The following is a 23,481-nucleotide window of genomic DNA, read 5'->3' on the forward strand; positions in this document are numbered from 1 at the left end:
TTGTAAAAAAAAAAAAAAAAAGGCAATACTGTGAAGTACAAAAAAAGGGAGCAAAAAACCCCCCAAAAAACAAAAAAACAAGGCATGAACAGTTGTCAGCACAAGGCACATTCAAGTTGTCCTTTCTGGAACTTTTTTCCAAATATTTTCCATCCAAGATTAGTTGAATCTCCACATGCAAAACCCACAGATACGGAGGGCCAACTGTACTCAGAAGTCATCCACATACAGACTGTAACTGAAGCCATGGAGAATGGATGAAATCATCCTGAGTTAATATAAACAGCAGAAAGAATGAGAAAGTCAAAAAGGTAAAAAGAATCAAATGAGACTGATGTGGCAGATGGAACCTGTGAGTTTCCCCGAGGAAGTCATCAACAATGTTGCCTACTACAGGGTTTAGAGAAGGTTTAAAAAAGGTCCATCTGATTTATCAATCAAGAAGTCTCTGATTTCCTAAAATATTGGGGGGGGGGGAACAAAGCATTCAACTTATTTTCTTGAGGAAAAGAGAAATCTACTTCACAGAGAAAGAATCCAGCTGAAAAGGAGTGTTTAAAAACTAATGAGAGGCTATCTAATAATGGTATCAAAGGACACAAGCAGGAGTAGAATGAAGACTCAATGCTGGAGCAGATTTAATAAATGAGATAACATTAACTCCTTTTCCACAGGATTATTATATAGTTAATGATAATATCAATTAGCACAATCACTATGGTGGTCAATTGGCACCATCGAACAAAATATCAATATTTTCTGTAACATTTGCGTATCATTTGACCTGACAACTTTATACCTAGGAATTTATCCTACAGATTTACTTGTATTAGACAAAATAACATGTACAAAGTTACTCACTACAGCATTGTTTGAATCAGAAAAAACTGGAAGTAACCCAAATATCAACCAAGAAGACACACTCTAAGTTATGGTATATCCACACAAACTAGCAGCTGTGAAAAAAAAAATTTACATGCTCTCTACATACTGTTACGAAAATCTCCTGGATAAAGATACAAATATATAACGCAACAAATAAGTGCAGCAAAGTATAAATGTTACTTTTTGTCTGTAAAAAGAGGGAAAACATCGTCTCCTGGCTGGCTCGCCAAAAAACAAACAAACAAAAAAAATAATAAAAATAAAAATAAAAAAAAATAAAAAGAGGGAAAACAGAATGCTATTTATACTTGCTTGAAAATGCTTAAAGCACCTGGAAAGATAAGAATCTAAGAACAGTGGTTACCTACTGTGGAGAGGGCTCACACAGGACAGACGGTGAACAAGAATAAGACCTTACACTTAACACTTTTACATTTTCTAGCTTGTGAGCCGTGAGAACCTACTACCGTCTCAAAAACATGAAGCTAAAATTTTTTCAACTTTCTTTCCGAGATAGGAGTTAAGAAAAAGAGAATGTAATGATGCTAAAACATTTCCAGACTCAAGATTAAAACGGGACGGAATTTTACGCAGTGGAGTTTAAGCTTTTGCTTCTATTATCTCCATGAAACAGCTGAGAGAATAAGAAGAAATGTGAGGGGTGGCCACGAGATTGGGAGCTAGAAGAAAACGAAGTCTGAAATAGCAGCTGCGAAGAATGGAAGAGGGAGCATTAAAACATATAAAGAAAATACACTATACATGACTAGGATTCTATATGTAAAAAGAAAAACAAGATATACTGGCTCTGCTCAGTAAAATATATACTATCTGAGAACTGTGTCACCTTGTGGAAAGAGCGAATGTAAGGGTCATCTTTTAAAACAATTTACTTAGGAATGCCAAACTAGACCAACCCTCTCCCCTCCTCATCAACTTTATATTATTTGTCCCCGGTTTATTTCCAGAGCCTAGCACAATGCCTTGTACAGGTTGACGCTCAAAAATTCAACTATTCAACAAATCCACTAATTCTGGTTTAAAGGGAAACGGAGGAGTCGTTTCAGACAAAGCCAAAACAATGGAATTTGTCGTATAGTTCTGCACGCTATTTCAGTACGCGGAGTGTCAGATTTATCCAGCAGCGAACAGTGGAATAGAGTCACCGTGACGAGAAACATAAATGCTACGATCCCTGTACCCTCCACCTCCCAAAATCCTAGCTTCGTTCCCGGTCTGGAGGATGGGGGACACACGACTGCGGACACTTGTGCGACGGGATGGGGGAAAGGCCGCAAATCCTCAATTCGTCTAGCTCCTCACGTGTCCCTCCTTAGATGGGTCGCTGCGGGGAGTTCTGAGTACGCGTCATACAGGTTAGAAAACAGTTCACCAGCTCCGAACTCTAGAAATCACAGACAAGCGCTCAAGCGAGTCCGACGACCGCAGTGTGGCGAAGTAATTTCCGTCTCCGGCGTTCCCAGAATACGCTGCGTCCCACGCAAAGCTCCGCCCACAAAGACGCCTATATATCGTGTGCGCCTGCGCGAAGGGTGGGCTAAGTTCGCGAAGGGTTAATCGGCACATGCGCAATTTGTGGGTTGAAGCCTCGTGGAGCTAACCGCGAGAACCACACCTACACTCTGTGACTCCGATCTAGCCAATGAGTTCTGCCTTTTAATATTGTTGCAGAAATAGTAACACCTGAAACAAAAAAGCCAAGAAGATGTATTAATTATAGATTTTAATTGTGGCCATGAAAAAAAGCCAAATAAATATATTAATGGCCATGATTCTAACCATGGCCATGTGTCTGGGATATTCGATGTTCAATTTTTTTCCAGCTCCAAAAACTAAAAAACGCAAAGCTTTTAAAAATGTGATTTCTTAACGGCAGGTAGGGTAAGCTGCGGCGCGTTAAAGAAGCCTGAAAGTAAACACACTCTCATTAACTAATCTAATTGTCTAACCCAGCTCAGTCTCTAAGTCCCTAGTAATTTTACCTCCGTGTTAAGTGGATTTCCAGGCCACGGAGCTTTCATCGCGAGAACTCACATTAGCTTTAGGAGGAGGAGCGCTAGTGCGCCAACTGACAAATGACTGCTCTCAGGTCGTCCCGAGCTTTCCTCCAGTAATTAACGCGACTCTGGGGCCTCAGTGCGCGTGCGAACAGGTGGCTCCACCCCTTTACCTGCTTTCGCATTTCTCATGCTTCCCGCGCGTCTCACTCTTACACTGTTCTGCAGGATCCTGCGGCCATCCGCTCTCATGGTAGTGCGACATGGACTGCCGGAGAAGCTCCACGAGAGAAGATGCGCGGACGGCTGCTCCCAGCACCCATCGGGTCTGGGTCGTGGGCCTCCCCGTGGCCCGACAGCGACTGGGGGTTACGAAGGAAGGGCTGACATGGAGGAGCATTTTCTGTTCCCCGAGTACGTCCCGGAGCCGGCTCCCGCAATGAGCCTCCAAGACCAGCTGCGGAAGCTGCAGCAGCAGCAGGAGGAGGAGGAGAAGGAGCGACAGATGCAACAGGGCAGGAGGAGCAGGGACAGCAGACGTTAATGGCCTGCCCTTGGGCAAGTGCACATGGTCGTGGGGCATCCGGACTCGACGGTGCAGCTCAGCCTCCTGAACTGTTCAGGTTTCGTGGAGGAGCTGCACAGAAAGACCGCGGGCTGGCGCTGAAGGTGTGCCAGCGCTGCTGGCGGCTGATTCATCACCGGCACGCCCTGCGTCTGCAGATGAGCCGCGAGCGGTACCTGGAGCTGGTGAGCGCCGCGCTGCGGCGGCCCGAGCCCTCCCTGGTGCTCTGTATGGTGGACCTCCTTGATCTGCCGGACAACCTGCTGCCTCACCTGCCCGCGATGGTGGGCCCCAAGCAGCTGATCGTGCTAGGAAACAAGGTGGACCTCCTGTCCCAGGATACTGCTGGTTACCGGCAGCGGCTCCAGGAGCGACTGTGGGACGACTGTGCCCGCGCCGGGATCCTGCCGCCCCCTGGCTACCGAGGGCCACAACACCCGAACAAGGAACAGCCTCAGGACGGGGCGGAGAATGTGAATCCTTCGACCAAACTCCCGCACAGTGCTCAGGGACATGCGGCTCATCAGCGCCAAGACTGGCTATGGAGTCGAAGAATTGATCTCTGTGCTCCAGCGCTCCTGGCACTACCGCGGCGCCGTCCGCTTGGTTGGCGCCGTCAACGCTAGCAAGACCACTCTCTTCAACACACTCCTGGAGTCCGATTACTGCATCACCAAGGGTACTGAGGCTATCGACAGGGCTACCGATTCCCCTTGGCCTGGTGAGTATAAGGACTCTCATCCCCTTTGTTTTCTGAAGTGGAAGTCTGATTATGGTTCAGGCACGTAGTACTGTATCCTTCCTTAATGTCAACTAGGAGCTAGCAGAAGTTTTTCCTTTTAAAGGAAAAATGCACTAAACTACTTTGGTCACATCTCTCTTTCGTGGCAGTTTAGTGCTTGGAAATTCAGTATTTGTTGTGGTAACTTTCCAATAGGAATAATTGAGTCCATGTTCCAGTCACTGTTCTGGCTGTATAGATGAACCAGGGGACACAGGAAGTTCCTGCTCTCTTGGAGGTTTCCGTTGTAGCTTTAGTTCTTTGTATGTTTCTCCAGAAAGTCCTTCATTTACTTTCTAAGCCTCTCTCCACCCCTCAGTCTTACCCCTCATGGCTTCAGTTTACTCATAAGAATACTAAACAGGTTTAACATTGAAATAATTCGCTAAGGCAATGTGATGTGTGGCTTCATTGAGAAGAAGTGTCAACTTTGTGACTTTAAGACACATCTATAGTAATTGTAAAATGGGTTCTTCTATAACCCTGTTTGTATTTAACAGCTGCAAAACTAACTACTTCGTTTGTTCCTTTGAAACCAGTCCTTAACTTTGAAAAGCTGTTTTTCCTGTAGCGGACTTTGGTTGAATTATACGCAGAAGTGCTTTAATACCAGTTAGTAGTACGGGGGAAATAGAAAGAAATCAGGCCTACAGATTTGGGATTCAACTCCTAGTTATTAATTAAGCCTGTGAGCCAGTCTCTGATCCTGTTTCCTAGTCTGTAAAGTAGAAATAATTTTGTAGAGAGCTGTCATGAAAGCTGAGTGAAATAACCACAGTACCTAAGATAGTGTAGCTCCTCCTAAATGTTAAGTTTTCTCTCCTTATTCTCTTTTCTTATACAATGTTTATAACAACGTATTTATTCTTTGCTGCTTCAGGTGCTACATTAAAACCTTCTCAAGTTTCCTATTTGTAATCCAACTCCTTACAGGATGTTTCAAAGGCAAAGAAGGCTTTAACAAGATGCAACAGAAGCAGTAGAATGGCAGGAACAAAATCAACTTACTCTCTTGAAAAAACATGGTTATGTAGTAGGTAAGCACCTTCTATAGGAAACCTCTTGTTGGGTCTATGCTTATATTCTGGGCTAGCCAGTTTTGGAGGGAGAAATTACTTAGTCATTTGGGTACATAAGGTCCTTTAGAGACAAGGCTGTTTGGAAACCCAGAGTTCATTGTGACGAGAAAATTGATACAGCAGATGCATGGAGAAATTAGGAAAGGAAACATGAATAACTGCTCATCTGGCCACTGTCAGCAGTAGAAATATTTTCACTAAGATACTAGCCATCTCCTTGCAAACCAGTATAGGTCTTTGATCTATTGCAGCTTCAAAGTAGATTGCCCTCCTTTCCTTGGTACCTCTTTTCGTCTTCCTTTACTAAAAACAGTTTGATTTCCAACACTACCCACCATCCTGAGCAATGTGCACAGCTAGCCACACACTTAATCATTAAGAGTCTGACTCCCACTGCCTTTGGAAATAAAGCATCATTGTAGTCTCATTCCATACTCCATTCTTAGTAATTTGTTTGAGGCAAACATAAGAATTATACGTCTTGAGTCAAAAGCTTTAAAGGAGAGACTACTAGCTTCAATATAAATTATTCTAGGAAGAATTAAAAGAACATTCTTGTATTCAGAAAGATGAAGCTTCTTTGAGTTTGATACTGATTCCCTTAACTCTGACATGGGAAACCAACATGTTATGGTTGGAGATAAATCCACCAAATGAGTAGAATTAACCCCACAAGATGGGAAAGATGCCCACTGGTTTTACGACACCCCTCTGGAATTACAAAAGAAAATTGTGTATGTTTTTGATGTCTTTTAGAAACAATAACTTTCAGTTGCAAGAGTCTGTCTTAACTGGCAGAAAAGGAGGTATACTTTCATTTTAAACTAAATCCTGATTTCACTAATTAAAACAGGGAAAACCTATATGCCATCAAGTTCTATATGCCATTTGGTATGCTTTACTGCTGATAACCTACTTATATCTTTGTGGTTTCCTTAGTGAGGGAGACATTTACAGAATCCTAGATTTTGGAGGTTGAAAGAAATCATATCACTGCAGTCCAGTCACCTATTTCATGCTTGAATTCCCTCTGTAACATATCCATCAAGAGGTGCACCCAGCTTGAACTGAAGTAAGGCATGACACATTCAGCTGAAGCAGTGTCACCACACCTTCCAAGGTCACCCCTTTGGTCTCTGACCTGTTCTTTGTGTTGAGCTGAGCAGTCTCCTTGTCACTTGTCTTGTTCCCCAAAGCCGTACAGAACAAATGTAATGCCTCTTTCCTTTGGCAGACTTTGAAGTGTTTTAAAGTATAATGTCCTCTCTCTCCTTCATTCTACTCTTCTTCTCTTTCACTGGCTCATCCAACAAAGATGGAATACTTAACTGTGCTGATGTAATCCAGACAATTTGTCTTCGTTTCCTGTAGCTCTTCTCTCTGATAGGCTAGTGATGAACACAGGCCCCTTGTCACAATGATTTCTAATTTGTTTTTGTTCTCAAAGTATGACATAAACAACTAAATTTCTTGTATAAGTGCCTTGGATGAGCCTAATTTGGAATAGGATTAGTTCTACCTATCTTGTTTTTACACATCTTTTTAATCCAATTGCAGAATCTCCTGGGCAACTTTGATTTTATCTTCAATTCAGCCTATATCCTACATGCTCATTAAATCTCACAACCTTTTATTCATTTGCAGTTTGGATCATCATCCAAGTCATCAATTGAGTCAAGTGTGCATTTAGGATGCCGCCTTACAACAGATCCATTAATCAGCTTCCTCTGAATCTGGTTACTGACCAGGTTCTAATTTATCTAATCGTCTGTGTATGGCTCTGTGAAACAACATTAGATTCTGAAGTATTTTTCCTCCCTTTGCCTCATCAGAATCACTTATAGTTTCATTCTCAGAATTGTATCCCATCTGGTGTCCCCATATAGGTCTTTTAACCTTTTTTGCCCTCTGCAATAATTGTTTGTGTCCAGTCTTTTCTTCTTTAGCAATCCAGAACTTCAGAGCAACTGCACTGCTTCCTAGTAATGTTCTGTCACTTTAACTTCACCAATTCATTCTTTCCTTTAGACTCAGGTCAGGGATAGCAGTTACTTTGGTCATGTGTACTCTCTTGTCAATTAGTCAGAAAGGCAAGAACCCGGCAGTGAGATCTGCAAGGTTTTAGATACAAAAGTTCTCTCAGGCAGTAGGATTCAGTGTCAGTTTATTGAGATCTATTTACTTGATGCCTTCAACCAGTGTTTCCCAAACTGAACCAAGGAACACTGTTGTGAAATGAAATTATTAGGGTCTCTGGTATAAAAGACTTAAAAGGTTTCTTTACTGCAGGTGGCTTTTAATATGCTTTGTCAAACATAAATACTAAGAAAAACATTGCAGCCCCATTATGTATTTTTTGTGAGCCTCACTGAGTATCACACATTTTTTAATCTTGTTATTTTCTCGTGAGAAGCAAGTGCTCAAAAGTTTATCTATTTGTTTGCTTTTACTGTCTCTATTTTTTTAACCAGGTTTTTATTCCTTAAATCTTAGCAGAATCTTCTACTGCCTAGCTTTCCTTTCTATTTCCTCTAGTCTGTTTAGGAGCTCTTTATCCTTAGAAGCCACAGGAGTCATAACTTTCTCTCTCTATCTCTCTCTCTCTTTTGTGCTGAGTATTTGGGAGAAATAAGGAAACCAAAGACTGGAATTTAGAAAAGGTTCTTCAGGCTCTTTACTTGCTCATCATTTTGCACCTAATGCATGCATACTTGCCACTAGAATAGAATGTAGGACATTGCCTGACCGTTAGCTGAAAACTGCTGCTCCCCAGAAGCCTTTGATGGAGACAGCATGTTTTCTAACGTGCGACTGAATCGTCAGTACTTTCAGTTCACACAAAATTTGACAGAATTTGGAGGATGCTGCTGTCTCACACTCCTATAAAGTTATTTTGCCATTATTCAAGATTAAGTTGTAAAACAGAGTAGAGCCATTTGTAAAATGATTCATTTAAGCAGAAAGAATATATGAATTTTATGTGCAGCAAAGTCTGAATTATATACTTTGCTTTATTGTGAAATCTGGAATATTTTATCATCACTTTTTATCTTAAAGGTAAATCACAATATATCATATGTTCATTGAAAGTAATTCTTTTAAAAATTTGCCCTTTGCTTTACAGATTTTAAATCATAACAGAAAAAGAAGTAAATATTGTTTTGCCAATACACTCCATTGTTCCAAGAACTTTTGTGCTTAAACCAGGAATGGTTCTATATTTGGGTACCATAGGCCATATAGATTTTCTGTAGGTGAGGAAAGTCTGTACCACTAAAAATGACTTAGTATTGGGATTTACTTTAAGGAAGCAGATAGATGAACAAAACTGGCAAGATGTTGATAACTAGGTCTTCCTTTTGTAGGGCTGATATACTGTTCTTTTGTGTGTGTATGTGTGTGTTTGAAAACGTCTGTAATAAAAACTTAGGAAAAGGAAATGGGGAAAAAAAAAGTACTAGGTATTAAAACCTATATTTTCAATAGGAAGTTGAGTGCCCCATACACCTTGGCATTAAGAAAAGATATTTTCTGTCTCCTGTGGTATTGTTTTACATGGAAGTCAGAGGTCACAAGTTTAGGTACAGAGCTTATATGCATTAATTAAATTCTACACTTTTTATATCCCATGCTATGTATACTTTTACATATTTTTTTGTTTGGTATTCATTTACATAGCATCATTCAGGGATTTTAGAGTATCTGTAGAATTGATTCCTGTTTTGCCAAAGTGAAGAGAAAAAGGAAAATGAAACATGGATATGCCCAACAGCACTGAATGTAATTTGCAGGCCATTGCCTAGAACAACTTCTTGGGTTTGTGTGGGTTTATAATTTGCTGGAAATTTGGCCTTACACACTTAAACCCTGTATGTATTCCCTTAGAGCTCATAGAATGTTAATATTATAAACCTAACTTTATACAGGGACAGTTAAAGTAGACAATATTTCCTTTTCCTTTTTATAACAGAAGCTGTTGTGGTTGTTTTTGTTTTTGTTTTTTATTAAGTATCAGGAAGCCTATGAAAGGAATCATAGTTCCATGGACAGATGAAATGCACTGCTTCTGCCATATTTTGCCCCCCCCCCTTTTTTTTAGGCATTACTTTTATTACAGCTGCCATATCAGTATTTTTTTAAACACTTTTTTATTGAGTTATAGTCATTTTACAATGCCATATCAGTATTTTAAAAGGGAGTTTGATTTTTTTCAAATTGTACCTTGCAATGTACTAATTTTACAAGTTTTCCATTGTTTAAAATAAGTTCTTTCTTCCTTTCTTAAGGGAAATCAGTCAGCTTGGTTTATAGCTGTGGCTTCAGACTTCCTTCCCGTGCACATTACTTCCTTGGACAAGGCAGATACTCTGTATCAGAAGCGGGTGGGTCATACATTACTCAAGGTGAGAGGACAGGCTTTGACAGTTGCACAGTTAGGTTAACGTCCCCTGTGATAGTCCCACAGCCCTGTTAAGAAAGCCTTTGTTGGACAGAACCAACTTTGTTATACCATCAGCTAGCTCTCCCCTGACCTTGTTCACCTTGAGGATTTTGGCTATAAAGTGAGGTGGACTCTTACAAGAAAAGAGATGTTGGATTGGACTGATCCTGGAATAGTGACAGAGCTGGGTTTTCTCTAGGTGACAGTATCCAGTATGGTATCCATATGTGGCTATTTAAATAAACTGATTAAAAGTAAATAAAATTTAAAATTCAATTCTTCTGTTGTAGTGGCCACTTTTCAACTGCCCAACAGCCACGTCATTGGAGAAAGTTGTATTGGATAGTGCTGAGTGAAGAGAAGTTACAGGTATTCTCACAACTTGGGGTGCTGCTGGCATCTAGAGGGGGAACCCAGAGAGGATGCTAACCATCCTGCAGTGCACAGGACAGCCCCCACAGCCAAGACTTACCCGGTGCAAGATGTCAGAAGTGCCAAAATTGAGCAGTCATCGTTGGGGTGGAAAAGCTGTCCTCCCAGGTTCTTAATCCCAGACACAGAGTTTCGTACCTCTTCTCTCCTGCTCTGCTTGTTCCTAACTTCAGCCCATGAGTAGTGTGTTAAAATTTCTCCAATCTTAGAAAGACAAGCATCGTATGATTGCATTATATGTATTTAAAAAAAAAAGATACAAATGAGCTCATTTAGAAACCACAAATAGACTCATAGACAGAGAAAACAAACTATGGTTACCAAAGGGGAAAAGGGCTGGGGGGAGGGATAAATTAGGAATTTGGGATTAACAGATACACACTTACTATATATTAAAATGGATAAACAACAAGGACCTACTGTATAGCACAGGAAACTATATTCAATATCTTGTAATAACCTATAATGGAAAAGAATCCAAAAAGTATATATATATGTATATGTATATGTATAACTGAATCACTTTGCTGTATACCTGAAACTGACATAGCATAAATAAATAGTTTATCTGCATAATACTGTAATTGATCTAAAATACAGTTATCTGTTAAATGAAATGTTAACTATTAGTCTCTCTGGTTACTAGCATTTGAGATAGTTTTTATTTTCGTGTATGTGAATATTTTCCAAATTTTCCTCAAGAAACATACTGATTATATAATTGGTAGCAATAAACGTTATTTCACATGATTAAAAAAATTTTTCTCTGACCTTTAAAAAACAAAACAAAACTCAGTGTTCTGCTCATTCTTTCTCTTCACAATCTAGCTTATTCCTGCTCCTCACATCCCATCCTCTGCAGTCTGTGGCCCTTTCTGTGCCACTGAAATTGTTCTTACTAAGTTCTCCATAGACTGAGTAGGGACTGTTCAGCTCTAACCAGACATGCTATAGACACTGTTGGCTAGTGTATAACAGTTAAGATCATTGGAACCACTGGGTTCAAATCCCGCTCTGCTCCACCACTTAACAAAGCTGTGTGACTTTAGGCAAGTTTCCTTCACCTCTGTCCCTTGTACCTATGTCACAAGGTTGTGGAGAAGATTAAGTTCCAGGGCACTGTTGTAACTGCTATGTAAGTATCTCTGATGATGATGATGGGATGTATTTACTGCAAAAATAGTAGGTGCATCCAATGCAGAGGTGATTTACCATTAACTAATGCTCATGCAACCGAAAATAAGTCAACATGCAAAATATACACACACTCTTCAATGAGGATAAAACCAACCTGACTTGAGGAGTAAATGCTGCTTTCTCTCTGGATTTCCTAAGGAAGCCAGAGTGAAATTAAAACTCTTTTGAAATAACTGCCCTAAAGTTAATACTCCAGAGACATGCAGGAGTTGCAGAGTAGTGAGCATATAAATGTAAGGAGCAATAAAGGATCTGTCCACTTTTCTACATAAAAGACCTTAGTTCTGTTAGATTTGTTTTCTTTTTGGGTAAAACAATAACATACAAGTTGAAATGCAGATTGAGATTTCTAGGAAAGGAAACGTCCTTAATTTGTTTGGCTCTCATAAAAATGAACACTGTGGTGGTCTACCCTCATGCATCTATGTAGTTCTCAAAATGGACATCCCTGATACTTCTCAGAACAAGAATCCCAGGCTTCTCTCCCTCCCAGTGTAAACACAAATGGTTTCTTGGGCTGCTCTGAAACTCATTCTTGCCTCCTTACCCATCTCCTAAGTCCAAGTCTGTCCTGCCTCCTAATATCCCTGAATCCAGCCTTGTACTTTAAGCAAGCTGCTTACACTAGGCTGTTTTTGATCCTTATTTTCTCAGCTTCCAGTTTTTACTGCCCTCCTCCTACCCCACCCCACTAGAGCTGTGGTTCTCAACCAGGGTTGACTCTTAGCCCAAGGGGCCATCTGGCAAAGCCTGGAGACACTTTTGGTTTCATAATTTAAGGGATGCTGAGCAGAAGCTCCTAAAAATTGTGCAATGCACAGGACAGCCTCCCCCTGACAAAGAATTACTCAGCCAAAAATGTCAACAGTACTGAGGTTGAGAAGCCCTGAACTAGGGAGATTTTTCCAAAATACGAAACAAGTCACAGTATTCTTTTTTTATCCTTACTTCTTTCCTACTTAAAATTCCTTGGTAGCTCCACAGTACTGAGAGAAGTCTCATAACTAATACACGTGTGCACACACACACCCACAAATTAAACTACAGTTCCCTGAACTCATCTTCTTTTCAGTCTTGGTGTCTGCACGTGATTCTAACCCAGAATACCTTTCCACTGAGTAACTTCAACCTGTTTTTCAAAATACTGCTCTTCATCAATGTTTTCCTTGACTGAAACACTTATTACTTCTTCCTCCACAACCATAGTATTTAATAGATGTCTCATTGCATTTCGTACCTTGTAATTTGTTTACATGTTATTTCCACCTTCTGATCTACTTGGGAGCAGAAGCCATATTGTAACATCCGTCTTGGTGTCCTTACTGTAAAACAGAGAGATCTGTTAATAAATAGGTAAATTATTATCCAGTTACTTCCAACCCATGGAAACACCTGTAAACAGAAACTGAATCTTATCCATTATGCATGGACCCGTGACTTGTAATGAGGTGGGGATTAATCTCAGTCCAGCCAGGCCCTTAAGAGCTAAGGTATTTGAAAGGATGTTGCCTTAATTGCCCAATATTATGTCGTAGAGCTGTAAAAATAGCTAATAAAGGAAGATTCTGCTATCTGGAAGTTACCACCAGATGGATGCCCACATGGGGCCCTTGACACTGGGAGTGTTTGGGGTTTTTTGTTTTTTGATTTTGATTTTGAGAGGGGAGGAGGTAATTAGGTTTCTTTCTTTCTTTTTAACTGTAGGTACTGGGGATCGCAGGACTTCATGCATGCCTGCTAAGCACACGTATTACCACCGAGCTGTATCCTCCCACTGGGAGTGTTTGAAATGTTTAAATGTTAAACAGTTTAATGTTTAAAAAGATTTTATTCTTGATACCCTCCCAGAATTATCTTATCAGTGCTTTACTTAGAGTTATGAGGTGTTTAATGTGAACTTCCAAATATCTTCATTTTCTCCTCATGGAAAGAATGGCAGGATTTCCTCCTCTTGTTGCTGAAGACATTACATTAGACGAAGGACCTGGGGAATCTGAAGCAGTGGCTGATACCAAGTTCTCCTCTGCAGGTAATTTTACACCAAGCACTTTTTAAAAGGTAAATAAAGTAGCCTTACTAACTTATAGTACATTTTTATACAAATGTACCTTAAATGACATAGCAGAATATTTTAAGAAATACATAGTAGTTTATTCATAAGATGCAAGCTACTCTGAAAATAAATTTGTACCTTTTCACAAATGCATTGTATGTTTTTAAAAAAAAAAATGAGTAAAAGACAACAGCAGCCTCCTTTGGGTCTCCATTCTGAGCTGTGTTTGGTGTTTTTGGTAAGGTGGTTGCAAACAGCGTTTGTGCTCTGCCCTGTGCCTGCATAGGCTGGGTCGCAGTAACGCCTCCTCAGTTTAAAGACAGACTGCACCTCTGAGGCTATACACCTCAAGGAACAGTACTGACGGTCCGGCCCCTGCTCTTACCACATATCGTCAACATCACAGGAGAGCGCATCCCAAGAAGCGCGGCCTATAAAACCAAGAAGCCTCCTTCCCTTGTGTACAATCTGCAGAAAAAGAAAAGAAGATAAATATACGAAGCTGACCTTGTTCACAATGAAGATTAACCATATAGAACATATTACATACGTTGAATTTTGTTAAATATCACCGTAATAAAGCAACCCCCACCTTCCCCTTTTTAAACTACTCTGGATGATGCCTCTCTTTAAAAAAGTACTGAATTTCTAAACACAAGTTGCTTTTTTGTATAGTGCATATATGTGTTTGTGACCCAAATATACCTAAAAAGGAGTTCTGCTACATTCGGGTTTCTCCCGCTACTTTTTTTTTTTTTTTTTTACTATTATTGTTTTTTAATAGACTATTCTTTTAGATCAGTTTCAGGTTCACAACAAAATTGAGCAGAAAATACAGTTTGCACATAGCAAACCCCATCCACACATACATACTCCCCTACCCTCAACATCCCTCATCAGTGTGGCATATTTGGTACAATTGATGAACCAACATGGGCACATTATTATCAGCCAAAGTCCATAGTTTACATTAGGGTTCACTCTTGATGTACTTCCACTACTATTTTTAACTGAGACCAGATGGCATTTCTTATTTGGAGTCTAGTTGAGAGAGCAACTTAGCAGTTAGCATATGAAAGAATTGGCAGAAAAGCAGTTTTTCCAAAATACATTGCCTTAAATGAGATAGAAGTAAGTGGCTCTGCTTCATGAAGTCACCTCAGGACCCAACAGGGGGAGCACTCCATGGCTTCCATCTCTGGGTCCACGGTGGTTGCTCAAGTTGTCATCTTTTTGCAGCAAGTGGAAAGAGGAGAAGAGAATGAAGAGCACACAGCTCCCCTGTTTAAAAGAAGGGGGAAGCTGGAAGTTGCAGACATGACATCATCCATTGGTCAAGAGTTACATGGCCACATGCCCCACAGGGAAGCTAGGGGAGTGGAGGGAAATGAGGATTTCAGATTTTTATTAAGAAGGGGCGAATAGATGATGGAGAACAATTAGAAGTTTACCTTACATAATCTAAAAGTACCTGAAAACCTTAAGACAAAAAAGGATTCAAGTTACATCTTCCTGAAATCTGAAGTCTATTCTCCAAGTATCAGAACACTAACCATTTTATCAACATTTGCCTGTAAACATGGCATAACGTTACGTCAGTCAGAAAATTGTGCTTTACACTGGAATTTGAAACAACATTGTAAAATGATTATAAATCAATAAAAAATGTTAAAAAAAAAGTTACATCAGTCACAAATCTTTTCATTTAGATACTCCTAGTTGAGTAAGTGGCACTATATCGTGGTACAATGAACAATTATTGAGTCAAGTCCCAGATCTCATTGTTGAGATAAATGCTTATAAAGTAAACTGGCCTGAAACGCAGATCCAGAAGCATCCTGTAGACTCAGGTTTATCATGAACTGCTTGACAGTCCCTTGTTCTCTGTCACCGGGTACACTCTGACCTCACTCAGTCACTCATCTTAGAATAAAGGGTTAATATTTTCATATGCAACTCGTGAAAACTTTGTAGATCTCACTTCCATCATGTTTCAAGGTGAAGACTATTGGTATCTTGGGGAAGGTAGTTCTTTGTGTATAAATTACATGTAAGTGTTTCTAGTATTCTTCATCCCTAGACACTAAATGCCAGTAGCAACTCTCCTGCCCCATCCCTCATTGCGACAATTGAGACATATCCCTGAAGTTTCCATACCCACCCTCTACAATCAGTGGCCTCCTAAGTAGGGAAAATTGACTGGTAGTTGATATATAGTTGTTTATTTTGGACAGAAATACCATTATTTTTACAAATTAAAATTGTGGCCATTATATTTCTATCTTCTGTTTACTGGAGCTTAGACCTAAATCTTTAGATTAAAATGAAGAAAATATGGTAAACTTGGCATTTATGGAGAAATTCAGAACCCAAAAACGAACGTTGTCTCTACTCTGATAACTTACTAATATGTATATTAGAAGGCAAATCAGTTCTCCTTCCTTATCTTATCCTTAGGCTTTTTGGCCTCTTGACTAGCAAAAATTCAGTTTTTAAACATTCATAATTTATATTCTTAAAACTCTTTTACCTCTAAAATTTAATGGCTTTGTTTTATAAAGCTTGACTGAAGCATATCTAAAAATGTTCCAAGGTATATTGCTAGGAGTTTCAAATAGTGCAATTTACTAAGTTAGTTTCAGTTTTCCTGGTTATATTAATGTCTTTGGGTTTTAATTTTCTCATCTATACAATGAGGGAATAACACTAGATATTTCTCAATCCTGATGTTTCATGATTCTCAGCAAAAACAGGCAAGAAAGCCAGGTAAAGGGTGGTTACAGTATCTCAGACCGAAAGACTCTCTGTGCATAGACAGTGGAGAACCACCACTAGGATCTATTAATTTACTCCACATTGGGCCTACCTAATGCAGCCCAGGATCAGGGCTGGTCTATCCAACTGGTCAACAGTGGATTTTGCAGTAAGTAAGTTTTTTTTACTGTGTTGGTTTCTAAGCTTAAGTAAGTTTATGGATGCTTCTTAATCCATTAATCTTAGTTTGAAGACTGCGCTTGAATCACTATCATTTACACTATGGCAGCATGCAGGAACTACTTAAGTGGAGAAATTAATGGCAATGTGTCAGCACAGCCCCCTCACTGCCACAAAACAGAGGTTGTTTTGAGGGGCTAGAAAACCATTAAGCAAGTTTATAATAGTTTGTTTACTTGGATCTGCACCCTTGTGGTGTTCAGAATGTCACTGCTTTTGTATTCGTGATACCTAAAATAAGATTCATCAAAGGGCTTTTTGACTTCTGTGACATTAAGTGCAGTTTTATTCGTAAAAGTTCCATCATATCTCTTTCCCTCTCTTTAAAACAGCATTTTCTTCAACATTAGAGACAAAGTGAAGTTTAACATAGATCTTGTATTTTTTATCACTACAAAAGGCGAGCCCTACCAATCATTAGGCCTTACCTGCATAGTTCCCCAGAGTCTAAATTTGTTTATGTTACTTGTGACACTTCCCATGATAACCAAGAAGTGGAGTACAGATGCAATCATGTGTGCTTGTGTTTCCTGATCATTCAGACACTTCTTGCAAAATGGAGATCAAGGCGAGTTTCCTACAGATGACTAACTTGGAGCTCCAGCTGTGCCAGACATGGCAGAGTGGTTACTGCTCCACTGCATAGGCACCCAGCACTAAAGCTAAGGCGAGCTGTTTTGTAGACCAGCCTCTGATCATTTACCCTGGCTTCCCTCCCACTTGGCTCTGTCTCGTGGAGCAATACAATCATTTCCACTCCTCAGACTGTTCCATTTTCTCTTGGCTGCTCTCGTCCTCCCAGGGGGATTGTTTTCTCTCAACTGTCAAAGAGTAATGTTTAAACAATAAAAAACAAGACTTCAGACTCATGTGAATTGAACAGATAGCACCTCTACTTGCTCTTAATGTCTCTGTCATGTTGTCTGCCCATTGATGTCCTGTAGTGGCTGGGGAACAGCTGAAGATTAATACTCCAACACCATGTAGGAATAATGCCTCACTTTTTCCCTTCATGTCAAAGACCATCAATAGTCTCTCATTTAGTGCCAGAGTTTCATGATCTAAACACTCCTAAGTCTAGAGCATACTTAATATACTCATGGCTTGGACCTCAGGTTCCTGTTTTTCAGAAGCTTCCTTTCAGTTATTGGATAATTCTCAGAATTTACCTTCTGAGTAATCAGCCTAGTGGAAGAGTTTCTTTGGTCTCAATATTCTCACTGGTAGGTGCAATAGGTATGATATTAATCACAGACACTGTCAGTATCTCTGATCAGTAGTGTTGGTAAATTTGAGAAAACTGAGGCCACACACTCAAAAAAGACACGCATGTACTAGAGACCACATCATCAGGTGATTTTGAAAGTGAGTGACTGCCAAGATCTCTTCTAGGTCTTCAGTAAGCGCCTGGAAAATAGCAGGTAATCATTGCATGAGTGAATGAATTAGAACAAGGGCGCTTTTTTGTTTGGTTGGTTTTTGCCTTCCCTGAAAAACAGCAAGAAAGCAGACTTAATTTGCTTAGTAACACTGACACCTTTCTCAAGTTTTTTCCTTTTCTGCCTAAAGGAAAGTATTTCAGGATAATTGTATTTCAGAATATTCATGGCTGCTGTAATCATACGGTAGCCTATATACCTTCTTTTTATTCCTTTACTTTCTTATAATAGTAACTAGCCCTATTTGGCAGGTACAAGGGGCTGGGCACTGTTTTAAGCATTTTACATGTGTTACCTGAATCCTTAGAACAACCCCATGCAGGAGGTATGTATGTTACTACTTCTATTTAGAGATGAGGAAGCCAAGGCACAAGTAACTTGCCCAGCATCACGCAACTAATGAGCAACAGAGCTTGATTCAGACACAAGGCCCAGCACCCTGTGGGGCTGTTTAATTATACAGTAAAACTGACCGTTTTTTCTTTTCAATGTACAGTTTTATGAGTTTTAACATACGTATAGGTTCATTGAACAACCACCAGAATCACAATACAAAACGGTTCCACCAACACCCAGGTTTTCAACCACCACACAATACTTCCTCTGTATACCAGAGCCCCTCCCAAGTCTAAAGGAAGGAACTATTCAGCCTTACGAGGGAAACATGTTATTTCAGAAAAGAAAGGCAACCTACTTTGAAGACCTCCAAAGGTAATGACACAATGTCCTTGGAGACACTGTCACTGCCTCTTAGTTCCCTTTCTAGCTTCCTTTGAATCCCCTCATATACAATTCCAGCCTGAGAAGAGTATTTCTCAAAGCCAGTATGTGCGTGTGTCTGATGTGCTACATCCTTGCTGTCTTACTCCAGCAATGCTGCCCAAACCTAAACTAGGGTCCCAGGGTAATTTCCATGCTGTCTTACCATCTTAGGTAGTTTTAAATCAAATAAACCTGCTTTCATGGCCAGCTGGGAGTCTTTTCACATTGCTGGTGAGCTTTGCCAAGTACCACGGACAGATCACAGCATGGGTGGAGATCCTGACCCACAAAATTCTGATTAAGAAAATAGGAAATTACATACACAGTAAATTTGAAATGCAAACATCCAAAGAATTACACCATTAAACTATCCGAAAAAAGCTGTGATTCAAAATCCTGGCCCTATTAAGTGACGGAAAAACAGGAGGTCCCTATTTATTCACAAATCAAATAGCTTCAAAAACCAAATTTGAGACTCGCAGACATAGTAAACAATCTTATGGTTACCAGGGGGAAAAGGGGGTGGGAAGGGATAAACTTGGGGGTTAAATAAAGATTTGCAAATATTAACTACTATATGTAAAAATAGATTTTAAAAAAACAAGTTTCTTCTGTATAGCACAGGGAACTATACTCAGTATCTTATAATAACATTTAGTGAAAAAGTATATAAAAATGAATTGAATATATGTGTATGTATGACTGGGACATTATGCTGTACACCAGAGATTGACACATTGTACCTGACTATACTTCAATTAAAAATATATAAATAAATAAAATGGGGGGAAAAAATTTGGCCGTGGACTTGCCTAAATGACTTGCTTTTTCTACTTGTATAGGAGTCCTCTTGTTTCCCGTTCCTTTTTGTTTCTTACTTTCACTAAAATGGGATCCTGTTTGCCCAGTTAAAATCTTTTTAGTTATCTCTGTTTTCCTCAGCAATTAACGTCAGGCCTAAAATGATTCCTTAGAAACTCTGGTTAAATATTCAACAGGAAGGAAAATTAGAAAAATGGGTACTACTTTCCCTAAAATACCAGACAGAAGATTTTATTGAAACACTAGCTAAAGAGAGTATCTTTTTCTGTGCACAAGTAAGGCTATTAGGGAGAGGGAATTCTGAGGAATGTGTTGAAGATTTGTAACATGGGAATGTGGATGAGACAGTTCAACAAAGGAAAACAATGCTTAATGGTCCCATGCACCCACGAACTCCCCTGTTCAGCATGGCTTCAGTCTCTTCTAGGTGTAATTGCTCATTTGTCAATTGGAAATGCTTTTTTTTAACTAGATTGAGGGCATAATTAGGTTTGTAGCCACATCTACTGCTGAGTAGTTAACCACCCCAAAACTTAGTGGCTTGAGCTTACATTTGCTCCCACCCTTTAGTTTGGCAGTTTGATCTGGGGGTTCTTCTGCTCTATGGGGACATGCATTTGCATACCTCACTCCATGTAAGGAACTTCAGCTGGAATGTTCTTAGAGCTGGGAAACCTGGGTCTGTTTCCCTGGGTCACTCTCACCTATGATCTCCTCCTGAAGTGGGCCAGTTCAGGCTTGTGCACAAGGTGATCGCGCTCAGAAAGAGCATGAGAGTAGACGCTGCAAGGCCTCTGGAGGCTGGAGCTCAGAAATCACACAGTGTCACTCTGCTGTGCTGTATTGGTCAAAGAAAGTAGCAACAGCAGCACACATTCAAGCTGACTGCAAAGAATCTGTGGCCACTTTTGTCCACCACAAGGTCTCAGCATGTTCATCACCTTGAGGAAGATGCAGTATAACATGCTATGTGTTCTGACCTATATGAAAAGACTCCACTGTCTATTTATCAAATGAGAAAATTGATGCCGACTTCAATTAATTTCAAGAGTCAAGATACATAGAGCAGCTACATGACTGCAGAAACAAGGGAGCATCAAGCTGTTGAATTTTGATTTTATCATACATCTTTTAGGAATAGTTTGTTCTTAACTGTGTTTGTCTTACGCTCACAGATTTAAAGTGAGAAAAAACCCATTCAGATGCAAACCTAGGCTATCTCCTCTCCCATCCAAACAACCCTCAAGGAGCACTCAGACTAGCAGAAAGTACCTCGGGAAGTCAGTTACCTGCATGGTCTTGTTAGAGGAGGTAGTGTGAACACAGGTATGAAGGACCGTAACATCTCTAAATAGCATCCTATCACTCTCCAAGGAGAAAGGAGGTTTTAGACAGAATCCAAACTGACAACACTGAGGCCCTACAAACCCTTCCTTTTCCTGATTCTACAACCAAGGGGAGGGGCGGAGTGACCTGGGATGGAAAAGTCCCTCCCCTCACATTGGCCACCTACCAGCATTTCTCCATCTCTGATGCCAAACAAGCAGACAGAAACCCACGTGGGCACGTTTGTTGCTCTTACCACTTCCTGCTGTCTAGAGTAGACAGCCTGTTGCTGTGTGTCTCCATCACTCCTAGTGGATTCTGGGAGACCGGGAGACAGGTACCTGCTGCCAAGGGTCTGCAACTTGAGTGACATTCTAATAAACAGATTAGATGGGATAAATATCAGGGTGTACAATACAGCAGGCTCACGGGGCCCAAGAACCAAGGATGTTTTAAAGTAAATCCAGTTCTTACCTTTAAATGATGATACGTTCTGATGTTTTTAAATAGCTACCCACATAATGAATATCATGGTGTATCTAAAAATGCCAGCTTATGCTTTATGTCAAAACCAGGCATAAATGGAATCAGGGAACAACTGTTTTACACTAGTTTTCTTTCACCTCAAAAAGGTAAAATTAATCTGACTACTGGTGGTAAGCTTCTTATGGTCTTTAGTAAATATACACTAGCTAAATGTTACAATATAGAGGGGGGGCCTGTTTAAAGAGTGCCCTCTATATCATGTTAATGTAATTAATACACTAACATTAGGCTGAAATCCCTTTGACCACCATCCTAATTGCTTCTTGTATTTATTACAGCACACATTTCCCCACATAACATTCTTCACTTACTCTGAAAGGCACTGTGATGCAGACCTGCCACTTCCTACTTGTGTGGCATCAGGCAATTTGTCTGTAGGAAGCAAAGTGGGAATAACAATCTACTTCTTCGGGATGTTGACAAGATTAAGCGTTAATGTGATGTGCTTAGAAGAGTGCCTGGTACTTACAAAAGGATTACTAACTGAAGGTCCTGTGCTTGTTACTGGGCAAACTTGCCTGTCAGTATCTTTAAGCTGTGCTATATTTCATCAGAAAAATCTCTGTTCTTCCATGCAAATAAAACTCCTGCTGGATTCTCCACACTGGTCCACCAGCCATGGCTAATTCCAGCAACCATTACAGCTTATGCTCTAGCAGGGACTTCTGTCTCATTAAATTGTAATCCCTTAATATACCAACATGTGGATAATTAATTCCTCTCAGTAATGTTAGCTGAGTGCCATGGGGCTAATCCCTACTCTATCAATGCTGAATGTTAAATGAACATGTTGTTCATCATTTAAGCAACACTAAATTAAACATCTTGAATATATACATATTCTATGTCAAAAAAAAAAAAACCTTCAACATAAAGAGTACAAGACCTGATTCCTACAGCAAATCTGAAACAACTTCTATCTTAAGAACACAAGCATAAACATAACTGTAAGGTTATCAGGTATTATGGGTCCCCTGAATCACTCACTTCACACGGTGTCCACTCTCAAAGTAATTCCAGAATGTTAACCAATTTTGGCAATAATCAAAGTAATTAAATCATATATATCCATACAATGAAACATTATGCAATAGTTATAAAGAATGAGAAAGGTCCTAAATACCAACAAAGATCTCCAAATTCTACTCATTGCAGAATGTCAATAATTCCAGTTATGTAAAAAGCATAGAAATCAAGCATTAATACCATACATATAAGGAGGTAAAGAGTTAGTATCAAGCAATTAACAGTAGTTAATTCTCTAGCCATCATTCAAGAATCCATAAATAACAAATGCTGGAGAGGCTGTGGAGAAAAGGGAACCCTACTACACTGCTGATGGGAATGCAGTTTAGTGCAGCCACTGTGGAAAACAGTATGGAGATTCCTCAAAAGACTAGGAATAGACTTACCGTATGACCCAGGAATCCCGCTCCTGGGCATTTATCCGGAAGGAACCCTACTTCAAAAAGACACCTGCACTCCAATGTTCATAGCAGCACTATTTGCAATAGCCAAGAAATGGAAACAGACTAAATGTCCATTGACAGATGACTGGATAAAGAAGAGGTGGTATATTTATACAATGGAATAATATTCAGCCATAAAAATGACAACATAACGCCAACTGCAGCAACATGGATGTCACTGAAGAATGTCATTCTAAGTGAAGTAAGCCAGAAAGAGAAAGAAAAATACCGTATCATATGAGATCGCTCATACGTGGAATCTAAAAAAAAAAGAACATGAATACAAAAGAGAAACAGACTCACAGACATAGAATACAAATTTGTGGTTGCCAAGGGGGTGGGGGGTGGGAAGGGATAGATTGGGATTTCATAATTTGTAGATACTGACAGGCATATGTAGAATAGATAAACAAGATTATATTGTATAGCACAGGGAAATACATACAAGATTTTGTAGTAGCTCACAGTGAAAAAAAAATGTGACAATGAATATATGTATGTTCATGTATAACTGAAAAATTGTGCTCTACACTGGAATTTGGCACAACATTGTAAAATGACTGAGTATAACTCAATAAAAAAAATGTTTTAAAAAAATGTTAAAGGGAACTGTGATTGGGAAGGAATTACTATAGGTTGCTTCTTCCCTACCTCCACCCTCACCTTCCAGGA

General features: G+C 39.8%; 2 protein-coding genes across 9 annotated transcripts in view; one reads left to right on the forward strand and one right to left on the reverse strand.

The window, feature by feature from the left end:
- Positions 1-1,759: 1,759 nt before the first annotated feature.
- Positions 1,760-23,481, reverse strand: part of LOC102538543 (RE1-silencing transcription factor) — a 44,851-nt gene continuing 23,129 nt past the window's right edge. For 4 of the 8 annotated variants that reach the window (XM_072943407.1, XM_072943393.1, XM_072943398.1 and 1 more), the window contains 4 exons: positions 14,610-14,732; positions 13,837-13,919; positions 12,636-12,720; positions 9,713-10,405 (listed from right to left, as the gene is read on the reverse strand). In XM_072943407.1, the coding sequence (XP_072799508.1) occupies positions 12,648-12,720; positions 13,837-13,919; positions 14,610-14,732 (279 nt within the window). In that variant the 3' untranslated portion in view covers positions 9,713-10,405; positions 12,636-12,647. Of the gene's footprint in view, positions 2,590-9,712; positions 10,406-12,635; positions 12,721-13,836; positions 13,920-14,566; positions 14,733-21,066; positions 21,169-23,481 lie in introns of those variants that run through there. The other 4 variants (XR_012061359.1, XM_072943427.1, XR_012061360.1 and 1 more) reach the window with 4 other exon arrangements.
- On the forward strand, positions 3,086-14,061 carry LOC102538793 (nitric oxide-associated protein 1). The gene is given in 5 exon segments (XM_072943458.1): positions 3,086-3,544; positions 3,547-3,950; positions 3,952-4,189; positions 9,615-9,731; positions 10,060-14,061. Coding segments are annotated over 5 exon segments (1,266 nt in total). The 5' UTR covers positions 3,086-3,093; the 3' UTR covers positions 10,116-14,061.

The sequence above is a fragment of the Vicugna pacos genome, chromosome 2 (genome assembly GCF_048564905.1).
Source record: "Vicugna pacos chromosome 2, VicPac4, whole genome shotgun sequence".
Taxonomy (NCBI): domain Eukaryota; kingdom Metazoa; phylum Chordata; class Mammalia; order Artiodactyla; family Camelidae; genus Vicugna; species Vicugna pacos.